The following is a 12,460-nucleotide window of genomic DNA, read 5'->3' as shown; positions in this document are numbered from 1 at the left end:
TGGGCAGTGGTGGAAAGTGGCTAAGTACATTTACGAAGCACTGTACTTAAGTACAATTTTGAAGTACTTTTATTTTAATTGAGTAATTTCATTTCATGATACTTCATATTTCTATGTATTTACATTTCCTAGGGAAATATTGTACTTTTTGCTCCCCTGGGTTTATGTTAAAGCTTTAGTCACTAGTTATTTTGAAAATTCAATATAATGCAAGGTAGTTAAAATTAGCCCCACCTTCCCCAGCTTCAGCTTTAAAGGGATATGTGCATTAATGCAATAATAATTATAATCCAGTAATATATATTATTTTGAAACGAACCATTCTGCCTAATGTGTAGTTGAACTATATTTAATGCTAATACTTCTGTAGTCTTACTCAAGTTAAGTTTTAAATGCGTGACTAGTAACAGACTATTTCTGCACCATGCAACTGCTACTCATGCAAGAAAAGTAAAATAAAAGATCTGTGCATGTCTTCTACCTCTGAAGATGGGAATGATTCCCATGTTTATGATTGAACGTTCACTTTCAGCAGCTCAGTACAGTTGCAGGATGATGCAAAGTTACTCCACTGAGGGTAAGAAATACTCTGCATTGACAATATAGAGAAATATCCATGAAACTGGAGTTTAAATACCTTCACTTTCCCAGTCATGACACACCTCGTGAGCACAAAGTGAGTCCAAAGCTGGTAATTATGGTAATTTTGACGTGACATGAACGTGGCGCCAGGTAGAAGATTGCTGCAGCTGCGTCAGAATTACACAGTACCACTGAGGATGATAAAGGTGCTACCTGTCCCACCAAGTGCAACAAACTAAGGAGAGAGGGGGAGATGTCAGTGAAGCATAGTCTGTATACACCCACACAGTCCTGAGAGGAGCTCTAATCAGGCAAAATAATTGAACTATCCCTGTGTGGGTTTACCATGGGAGTGCAGAGCTTTTAAGCCTAAACAGCCTCAGCTATCAGAAGCAGTTTGCGAAGGGTGGTGTAGAGAGGAAAGAACGGAGGAGACGGAGATGGAGAGGGAGGAGACACGGGTGAACAGGACATCTGTGTCTCCTATCTTGGATCACCTGAAAAACAGCTGCTCTTTCCCTCTTCTTCCTCCCTTTCTCCTTCCCTATTCCCCCTCCCTCATCAGCCCAAATTACCCAACATCTCATTTATGTCTCATTACAGCTGAGTCAGCCACTGTAACCCAGAGCTACGTTCGAACACACGCTGTTCATCTGCTCTTCACAGGACTGAGCTCCTTTACACACTTAGTCTGTAGTTGCATTGAAATGCTCATCTGGGCTCAAACAGTATATGATATAGAATGAAGGCGCATCAAATCCAACAACTGAGAAGTAATTATAATAGTTATGTGTTATTAATGTAACTGAAAGCTAATTTGAAAGTGATAAAGTGATGTTTTTCTCTCCCAGATGCATAAAAAAACTATTTCTGACATGTAAATTTCAGAAATGTGCTGCTGGTTTATCATCTCACTGCTCTCCAAATGAATACGACATACATTACTCACAGGCCTATGTATTCCACCCATGCATTCACTTCACTCAAGCCAAAAGAAGTTTACTTGTTGAACCCCAGGAGAAATATGTAAGTGGAAAGAGATCCACTTAAGCACTTCTCTTCACGCTCGCCTCTTTTTCTCAGTTTACAACAACTTACGAGGACCAAAAAAAACTCAACACTTCGAAATAAACTTCTTCGCACTTCTTTTTTTGTTTTTTCATGATTTCTTTCTGAAAACTCTGATCACAAACCTCTAAGCAAACACACACTTTCACCTGATGTCACAGTCTCATACCGTCGGGCAGCGCTTGGCACCAGAGCACCTTGTGCCTTTTGAAGCAATCCAGGTGGATTAGTTATTGATTCTCCATCATGGCTGAACATCATCTCTGTCTCCTTTTTGTTTCACCTCTAAACAACAGGGGAGAATTTAGTGTCTCTTTGTCCTTTCCTGTTTGATCTGTGATTGTGTTTGTGTACTAACAGTCATGTTTCCTACATGTAGGTTTAAGTGGGGTTTTTTTTATTTTTTTATATGTAAGTTTCAGGGTCATTCTTTAAAAGAGACTGCCTGTGCCAGAGTGCTTTCGTTATGCATTAGAGTTTGCCTCTGTTTCATCCACTGTCAGCTTGCGATGTATTTCTTCACCACAAAGTCTTTTCTCTGCCTCCGGCCAAGTGGATTTATCCAGACAGACAGCTGGATAAACAGACCACTGTGGGCAGAGCCTTCAACACTCAGCAGCCTCACAAAGCCCGGTGCATGTCTACAATTGTGACAGTTTTATTTCTACAGACAGACTGGGCAATGGTTGTGTATGTTAGGAAGTTATTATAACATGTTTACTGTGTTAGAGAAGTGGTTGAATAGTGGGAGAGTTTGTATATACTGTATGGCCAGACACAATCTATGAATTCTTCTTCTCCAGTACATATTCTTATGTACTGTATGTTTTTACTTGTACTCTATTGACCTAATATTCTCACTCTGTCTCTCCCTATTATGTTTCTGTTGCTATCTCTGTCTCCTCTGCATTTGTGATCTCTATTGCATGTCTGTTAAAAGTTTTTGTGTGGAGTTAAAACCTCTTCTACAGTCTAAGTGGGGGATTCAGACCTAAAACAGCCCTGCATTAAAACAACATATGGCTGCTTTAGTGGGGGGCGAGCTGTTTAACATAGCAGTGAAACAATTAAATAATATCCAGGAAGTCCTGTTTAAATAACAGCTTAATGTGCCTAAAGGCCTGTGAGGCGCCAAAGCACTGCACCACAGCTTGTCACACTCAGAGACATAGTTTTGCAACAAGTTTTGACAGTGACAGGTTTTTCATCTTTTGTCAGGGCAATTGCACAGAAAACAGTAGAAATACTGTTAAAATACTAAAAAAAAATGCTGAATACTAAAAATGCTGCTATAAGCGTCATTCAAGTTTTTTGCTGAGCAACCCTGTGCTTCGCCAACAGACTGGGACACACTCAGGATAGAGGATGTCGCAGTTTGTGCAGATTGTAAATCTGACGTTTGAGGAAAAATTTGTTTCTGACCCAACCCAAATTCTCTAATAAGAACCACACAATCCTTCTCGACATAAGGAAAAACATGGCAGCGACCCCCTCTATAATAAAGGTACAATACAGTAAGTGTACTATATCATTTCATCACTTCGCATTGAGTCAAGGCCACCAAGCAGGTCGGCTAGGGCTTAAGGGGAAGGGTAAATAGATAATGTAGGTGACAGTGGGGCTCAGGAGAGAGGTGCAACGCAGAGTCCAGTAACTAATGAGAATTTTCTGATGGGGAGGAGCTGGCAGGGTAAACTTCAGACCAGCAGGACAGAAACCTGTGGGACACATGACCGACAGTATTGATCAGCAGACAAGACTTCAGGGCAGAGCTGAACGTAAGGAATTTGACCCACATGTGACAGTGGAGGTCGCCTCCATCATGTCACCAGAGGACATATTGATTGTGTGTTCTACCCTCACAATAGCTGCAGCTACAGTCTGAGATCCTGTTTTTTTTTTTTTTTTTTTTTTTTTTATTGTTATCATAGTGTACGTTATCAGTATAAGTTTCAGTGAATTGCTACAGAGTAATGCATTGAATAGTGGTTGTTAAAGTTAAAGATTTCGATGGTAAGGCGAACCTCTGTTTACTTGCGCAGACAAACAGTTCAAAAAGACCAGAGACAGAGTTCCTGTGGTTATGGAAAACTTCAGAGTCACAGAATTTGATTTTTTTTCATCTGGTCAGAGAAGATCATGGTGAAAAAAAACAGTGGAAGTCAGTTGCTTTGTGTACAACAACATAACTGATTGCACAAGTTCCTGGTGTTGTCATGAGGACAAAATAAAGACTCCCTGGATGCTCAAAATGTGTCCCATCATGAACATTAGATGAGTCATGTCATATGTTTAGCAAGCTTCACACCTAGTAAGTAAAATCCCAGGTATAGTGTTTTCTGTGAGAACGGAGCAAAGATTGTAGCAGTAACAGCAGGAATTAACATCTGGTTTCAACATCTTTGACATCTGATGGAGACAGAGAGAATATCCTATTCCAGCAGCGTTCACCATCTATTTCCCCAGCCCTAATCAGTGCTCTCTCTAGCATGTCCAGACCATAAGCAAAACCAGATGTACAGCTATAGAGTTCCCCCTCTATATTTCTTTGAAAATACCTATAGACCTCCCAAGATGGTTTTTATTATCCAAGACACTTGACTGTATGTATTGTATGTGTACACAGCTCCTCAGTTCAGATGGCTGGAGTTACTTTAATTCTGTGTTTTAGTGTAGAGATCATAATAGTGGTGATGTACTGAGCTGCGTTATATTGAGAGGTTTTCCTTATATTCTGCCTGCCCCATGTATGTAAATGGGAAAGACAATAGATTTGAAATACCATATAGTCCAGTACAGCACCACCTTTAACTGTGGCCTCAGTAATAGAAATATAAATGAATTAACACATTTCTGACAATGTCAGCAAACACTGAACATTAGAAACTTAGTATTTGTGGCAGAGCTGTTGCACTGAATTGCAATAGATTTTGTGTGTGTATAAATACAACATTGTGACTTTTGAAATAGCGAACCACCTTTCAGTGATAAGGCTCATTGGATGTAACAGTAATGTTTGTGTTTTCTGTTGCCTGGTTTTCTCATTTTTGTGTTTGTCTGACCTTGAAATTTAAGTGTGTATTGCCTCACGAATAACTGCACAGCATACCAACCCTGCGTAACATCTTAGGCATGTGTAATGGGCTTCCTAATAATAATAGATGTCTATATTCACAGGAATGATGGGTTTGATCAGCCAGTTTGGTTTTCTCACATTTTGAGTTAAAGATGCGTGGAACTAACAGAAGATGCTAGCTGCCCACACACAAACACACTCACCCATAAGGAAAACGTTTAGCTTTTTACACACATGTATTTGCAAGTTTATCAGAGTTAATTTAGATGCACATTCTTATGCTTGAAAACACACACAAACTCAAAACACCCTGGAGAATAGATAAACAGGCTCCAGGGACAGACGACCGTTCCCTGAATAAACAGCCACTCCTTTGTCTGTCTGCTGCTCCCCACTCATCCTCACCCCTTCCCCGCGGTTGCCACAAACCCCTCCACCGCTGTACACACTAACAGACACATACACAAAACCACAGCGGAATATATGAAAACTGAGTGATCCTGCCTCATAACCCATCATCAAATCAGTGGAGGAGCCCGTACGCACACACACACACACACACACAAATAAGAATCAGGGTCCCCTCATTCTCACACATTAGCTCACCTTAACATCAGGAAATACATTAGATGACAGTCATTCCATTGCTGTAAGCGTTTCCAATCCTTGGACTGGATGCTGGGCCCTTTTCTGCTGACTGCTGTGGAGCTGCACTGGTACAATGCCAGAGGTTTTTGGCTGAGTGTAGGCGGACAGAGTGGAGAGGCAAAGACTCCCTTACTTTGAATATACAGTATGTCTGGTAAAAAATAGAGCAGGAATTCTAGGGTTACTGAAACGGGACTGTCAGACAGTTATTCCTATCCATATTGGATATTAGATTAAGGGCTAGATATTGTTAAAACTAGATTTGTTATAGATATTTGACTATGGAGGTGTCAGATAAAGAAGATTGATTTTGGAAAACAATCTAAGGAAGCAGATTTTTATTTGAATGCAGGAGAATAAGGAGATGGAATAACGTAAACAGAAAGGAGTTTTTATTTCTATCCTGCAGGTGTAGAAAGAGCTCCTGAAAGAGAAATGAAGTCGGAGATCTTCATATAAAAATGCAAAGCGGGCAGCTTGGCAGAGATTGAGTAAGGCAGATTTCAGCCACTGGTAGGGTTCCAGGTGGCATGGCTAGCTCGCCTCATTAGAGAATATTATCCAGCATGCCTCACAGCAACTGTCTATGCCCCCCTCCAACCCCCCCACCCACCACCGACTGCTAGAAGCGACGTTAACCCCGCAAGTCAGAGAGAAGAAAGAAGGTGGAGGGGAGAGGAGGATGACATTAATAGCCAGGAGCTTCACACAATCAAAATGATGACTTTTTTTTCCTGTTTGTTTTTTTTTGTTTTAAATCTCTCTGCTCCTCCTGATTGATGGGCAGCTCCAAATGTCATTACTCTGAACAAACCTCCAGGAAATAGATTGTTTAGCATCACAAATATGTGATGGAGAAGCATGAGAGGTAGAGGGGAGGAGAATGTGTGCAATAACCTTTGGCCAACTCGGTGTGTATGTGCACTCATGCACATTACTGTACAAGGAAGAGGTGTTAGCAGGGAGATGTTTCATCTTTCATGTTTCCAACAGGAGAGGGAATAGAGACTAAAGCTGATAGAGAAGCACGGTAAAAAGGATCACATGGCTGTGTGTGGGTGGACCCAGCCCCAGGTTTCTTTTGTTCTTCTTCTTCTAGAAGACCCCTGTGCTCTTGAGTTCTCTCTGTGGAGTTTCTACTGAGTCAAAAAGACCTGTTCTCTCATTGAGTTCACAGCATATTGGCTAGCTCTCAGCTGAACTGTTTAATATACGTCATTTATTATCTGAGAATTGAGGGGTTTTTTTTCAAAGAGATTGCGAAGAGGAAACTGCATTTCAGTGTCTGATAAAACATGTGTACCTTTCTTTTTTAATATTCAAAACAGAATGTTTAACTTTAAATATAAAATGCAAAAGAAGACTTTTCAAAATTATTGAAGACTAGTTAAAATTCTGCTCTGTTTTCTGTAGATGTTCTCCACACCAATGTCTCCCTTTGACAAATACAAGAAAAATTTTAAAATTTCTCCCAAGTTAGGGCTGCGACTAATATTATTTAGTTTGCTTATTACTTTCTTGATTGCAGTATGTAAAATTTCTTGAATGCCACATCACAGTTTCCAAGAACTCAAGGTGACATTTTTTTAAATTGCTTGTTTTGTTCAAACCAGGAGTCAAAAAAAAAAATAATAATAATAATAAGATACTCAGTTTACTATCATTGAAGAAGTTAAAGGAGCAATCCCACACCATAAGAATTGCAAGTAAAAGTCTAAAAAACTCTGATTATCCCAAATGTTTTCATCAATTCTCAAACCCAGAGAAATGGATGATTTTGGTCATAGTAACAATCGAATTCATGCGTTGGTGTTGTGGTTGTCTGCCACTTTTCTCAAGCCACATTTTTAAGATACACTGTTGACACCATGGTTGTTCTTAACTATATATTTTAACTGGATGAAGGATTTTAGTCATCGGACGTCTGGATCATAAGTTATCAGACAAAAGAAAGCCAGTCAAGTGTTAGGCAGCTCAGCTCCCAGCCACTGAGAGATTTCTACTGGTTTTAATCCCCGAGTCCATTTGTAATGGAGAGGACGACCCTCCAGTTACCAATACAAACCTGTGAAACATGTGGTTATCAGAGAAACAATCAAAACAAGGGTTGGTGGCAATCTCAGCTCCCTACCCATCCCATGACAATAATTCACATGATCCCCAGCTATTTCATGTTTTCACCCAATGCCGTCTTTTCTTATTGTTTTGATTGAGAGACTTCTAGCTGCAGAGGTTACATACTGTGCATTAAATCTATAAGAATACATTAAATTTTATAAGATCAACATATTTGTGTGTACTATCATAATCTGAAGAATAAGGCTGCAAATAACATTTTTGATTATCGATTTTGATTACTTTCTTGATTAATTGATTTATTGTTTTCAAATGTTAGAAAATTGTGCAAAGTGGCCTTAACAGCCCAATGTGACATCTTCATATGACTTGTTTTGTCTGTCCAACAGAGATTCAGTTTGTCATCACATATGACGAAGACAAGCAGGAAATCATCACAAAGGACGAGCTGAACTAATCGATTATCAAGATGGTTGCAGATTTCTTTATCGATCAACTAAATGATTAATTTGTTGCAGCTCAATTAGTAACTATAGATGTCAAATATAAGTAGCGGAGTAGAAGGATAAAGTTGCATAACATAGAAATAGTAAAGTGAGGAATAAGTATCTTAACACTTAAATACAGTGTTTCACTTAAATGTACTCAGGATATTGTCTTATGACAATGACGGAATTGACTTTCATTACAAAGCTTGGTGTTATTTTTACTGCTCAGAAATTAGATTTCTCTGACATGTCTCTCATCAAATTGATAAGAGGACCATTTGAACCACATAAATGTAATACATCAGTAGTTTATTACTCCAAATACAGTTCACATAATAGAGGGAATATCTGAAGTGTTCAAGCAGCCATTAGAGTCAGAATAAATACTAAATGTTTGTAATGTTGAGAACTAGAGATAAATCCAAGTGTAATGTACTACAATGGCCACTCATCCACTCATCCCTGTAGCATTATGACTGGTGGTTAGTGAATGGAGCAGCCTGAGTGCTTGGAATTTTATTTTGATGAAAGTGTAGCCCAGTGCTCAGTGGCATCAGCTGTTTATGAAACTCATTCTACCTTCACATGATCGGCTATAAATGTGATCTAGGATGGATTTTTAAATCATATCGATCTTTTTATGCACGTAATGTTACTGTTGGACCACTGCCTGGCTTTAATTGTAAGCTTCACACCACAGAGAGAAAAAAATAGATGATGACATGCAACAAATAACCCAGATCAGCTTTAAACGTTGACGTTGCCATTACGGTAATTGCATCTTATGGAAGTGACATACCAGGACAAGAGTATTATAGTAATTAAAACCATTTTTAAAATGTGCTATTAAAAGCCAGCAGTCTCTAACATCCATCCATTGCACCTTTACATTTGATTGAGGTGGTCCCAGTTGTGGAAAAGTTTTTTCTGTAATCTTGTACAGTAGGGCATCCACAACTTTAAAGATTTTGTACCCTCAAAGCTGCAGCTGTTACAGGCACAAAATGATGGGAAGTGTTTTTTTTTCTGTCAGGGCATCTCAACTCTGGAACAAACTACAGCATGAACAGTCAAATCCACCTTTCAACATTTCAATCTGCAACATAACAGCAAATACATACACCATTCTGATGTTCATCTGTGTCTGCTCACAGCGTACACTGTAATGACTAACAATGAAGGAGGGAGGCAAAAATGGCACATTGGTGATAAAACATGTCCTCAGGCTACATTGCAGAGAAGACTCAGCTGTAGCTGGAAATCCAGAGGAAGAAGTAAATAATCTCCTTTATTACACACAGTTCTGCTACATGTTTGCTTCAGGTTTCAGGCTCTTAATGGATGAGGATAAGTACATAGACACACACACACACACACACACACACACACACACCAGAGGGACCATGAGCAGCACTGCAGTGAAATTATACCAGCCATGCCCTGATATAACCAGATCGTGCCCCACGTATGAGCAGAAATCTAGTTTTCTTTGCGCCATTATACAACATACGAACTCAGAGGCATGTTTCCTTATTTTACCTCTGGAACAGTTGAGCATTGTCTTGGCAGAAAATGGAGTCTGATTTCCAGAAATATTATTTCCAAGATATTTTACAATGTTTTTGCCTCAAGGGCAACCTCCCACAACACTGAATTTAGTCTTAGTGTATGCTCTGTTCTGTTTCCTCGGTCCTCTAATATGCAGTGTTTGCTATTCAAGCTGGCTATTGAACCAACTACCACCCCCCTTTTTTTTTTTTTATCATCCCTTCTGCTATCCATCTTCCTTTCCTTCACCTTAACGTGTAGAAGTAGTCATCAATCGCCTGGCAACTCAGGACCCTCTTATCACTTGTTTCCTCGCACCCTGACTCCTACTTAGAGACTGATGGTGAGGTCATCAATAGACATATATTTTCCATCCATCTTCCTTTTATGTAGTTCACCTGGCTTTTATTTATTTATTTATTTGTTTGTTTTCTTTATCTGGTCTCTATTTCTCTTTCCTCATTTTTGTCCTTCAGCCATTTTTATCAGTCAACCATATTTATTACAGCCTCTCCTGCTCCTGGGACCTATTGCAAGTCTTCTGTAATGTGCATATTTCTTGATTCTCCTTCACTGAGTGCCATTTAATTCATCCATTTTCTCTCTTACAGTAGATTTAGAGGAAATCACTTATGAGGAAGTGTGCTATCTGTTTACCCGTAATGGTGTATACTGTAGAACAATAAATATTATTTCCCCTTCAGTGGATATTGCTATTTTGCTATTGAAGATCAAAATGGTCACAGCTGAAATGGAAGCCACATAATGTTTTCTGCCGTTATTTTCTGTTCCTGTTTTCAGAGGGCAATATTTATTATTATTATTATTATTATTATTATTATTATTATTTATTATTATTAACTGAAGTTATTAATATAAATGTTTGATTCACAATAAAAAAAGTTGAATTTAAAACATAAAATTCACCTTTTTGGACATTGATAAGTTGAAATTGTGTGAAATTAAAATATCAGTTTAATTAAATCTTTGACAGTCCTTTTCCATGATGTATATTTTATTTAATATTTGAGGTTCCATACTCCTGGCATCTGCTGCCACTGCAACACCAGAGGACCTTATCTGCATACCTACAATCAATACTGAAAATTGGAAAAGCAAGATTGTGTCAAATATAAATATTAATTATTATAAACTTTTTTCCTCTCACTTTCTACTTGTCATTATGTTGCTGGTTTGTTTATGCATTTCATGATTCTCATCTCATCATATGTCACAGTCAGCAAATAGCAGCATCTGTAAAACTGTTTGTAGCCAGTGTGTCAGATTGATTTTGTTACATGTCTGGTACATCACAGTGTGTGCATAATCTCTAGTGAAGGATTGGTTTTAGTGAGTAGTGCTCCTGCATGAACATACACAGGTGCATAAACATTACGCACCCTGCGGCATAATTGTCAACTCCAAATCCTCTGCAGGTGATGTTGAGGCTGATACTGGAGGCCAGTGTCATTTCCATTTCAAAAAGCTCCATACTGGGACGCTTGTGCACATAAAAGCACATGTGGTGGCTAAGGATGCCAGTGCTTGTGTGTAGGTGTGCGCATGTTTTCCCAGCTGAAGTGTAAATCAATATTGTAAATAAAGCTTCGCTGTTATGTTGGTTATAGACAGCTGTGTACATTATCTATAAGGTCGTCGCTCAAACAGCAGGAGTGACAGAGAGAGAGTAACTCAGTAAAAACTTTTTAAAATATGCATTTTGTTTACGAGATGATTTATTCATGAATGGATGTGTGCAGTATTTCATTATGTGGCTGCTGCTTGTGCGTCACTGATGTTGACAGAAGAATCACTCAGTACACTGAAAGTACACAACGTGAAATGGAACTTAAGGGTTTTCATATGGGCTGATGTGATGACGGACCAAAGGTTGGGTGTTGTAGTAAAGCGAATGTCACTGTGTGGGTGTTACTTCTTTCCCATCTCATTCATATTTCTTTCTTGCCTCCAGATTTTGACCCCAACCTCGGTATGATGGCTGGAATTACCCCCATGAACCCCATGATGCCCGGCCTCGGTATCGTGCCTGCACCGCTCTCCCAGGATATACCAGCTGTCAAAGAGATCATCCACTGCAAGAGCTGCACCCTGTTCCCCCCGAACCCCAGTAAGCCACAATGTCATGCTAATCCTACACCAGCCCCCTCTCCCACCAGTGTCTTCATGTCAAAGAATCACACTTTTAAATGCCTCCAATTATGTAACACCATAAAGGCCTTGGAAATAGAAGCTTGACAAAAACATTAAAATTTCTAAACACGGTCCACCTCTCTAGCTGTTTATTGTTTTTGAAGCTGTTTTTGAAGGGGTCAGTTTCTCTCCAAGTCTTGTTCGGCCACATCTCATGACCTTCCTCAGCTGATGGAGTTGCTCATTTCTCATGGAGATGGTTATTTTCATTATTTAAATAATCTAATTAAGTGATTAATAAGTGGGTCTCCAAACTGTCAGAAGTGAAAAATCCCCATCATAATTTCCCGAGTTAGCATCTTCAAGTTGTTCTGTCAAGTTCAACAGTCCAAAGATTTTCAGTTTACTACTGTACAGACTAAGAAAATCCAAAAGTATTCAAATGTTAGCAGCTGTATCCACATAAATTTTGGCATTTTAGCTTGAAAATGACACAAATGATTTAAAAAATACTCTTTATTTTCTTGAATGCCAACAGGAAACTGTTGAAATTTCCATAGTAAGTCACTTTGTATAATCTGACTAGAAGTGTGCTGTTGATTATATTTATCTTACCTCCACCTTCCAGTTATCCAGAATTAGAAACGAGGTAGTGGGGGGTCGTTTGATAGATCTAACCTTCATTTTTCAGATTTCCTGCAACACAAATGTTTCTGCTTTGTGACTTTGTTCAAACAAGTATTACATGTCATCTTCAAGTTGGACTAAAGGAGTTTACAGTCCTGTCACCAAACAAAACCCACCCTCTTGCATTGTCTTAGGC

The 12,460-nt window shown here is 39.0% G+C and overlaps 1 protein-coding gene across 5 annotated transcripts in view; it reads left to right on the top strand.

Moving 5' to 3' along the window:
• enox2 (ecto-NOX disulfide-thiol exchanger 2) overlaps positions 1-12,460 on the top strand; it is a 174,999-nt gene that overhangs the window by 122,643 nt on the left and 39,896 nt on the right. For all 5 annotated transcript variants that reach the window (XM_071458667.1, XM_071458668.1, XM_071458670.1 and 2 more), the window contains one exon: positions 11,459-11,614. In XM_071458667.1, coding sequence (XP_071314768.1) covers positions 11,459-11,614 — 156 coding nt within the window. The remainder of the gene's footprint in view (positions 1-11,458; positions 11,615-12,460) is intronic.

This window comes from Trachinotus anak, unplaced genomic scaffold (genome assembly GCF_046630095.1).
Source record: "Trachinotus anak isolate AG129_WGS33_773 ecotype Australia unplaced genomic scaffold, CSIRO_AGI_Tana_v1 ptg000021l, whole genome shotgun sequence".
Classification (NCBI taxonomy): domain Eukaryota; kingdom Metazoa; phylum Chordata; class Actinopteri; order Carangiformes; family Carangidae; genus Trachinotus; species Trachinotus anak.
This window is presented reverse-complemented; position numbering and strand designations above follow the sequence as displayed.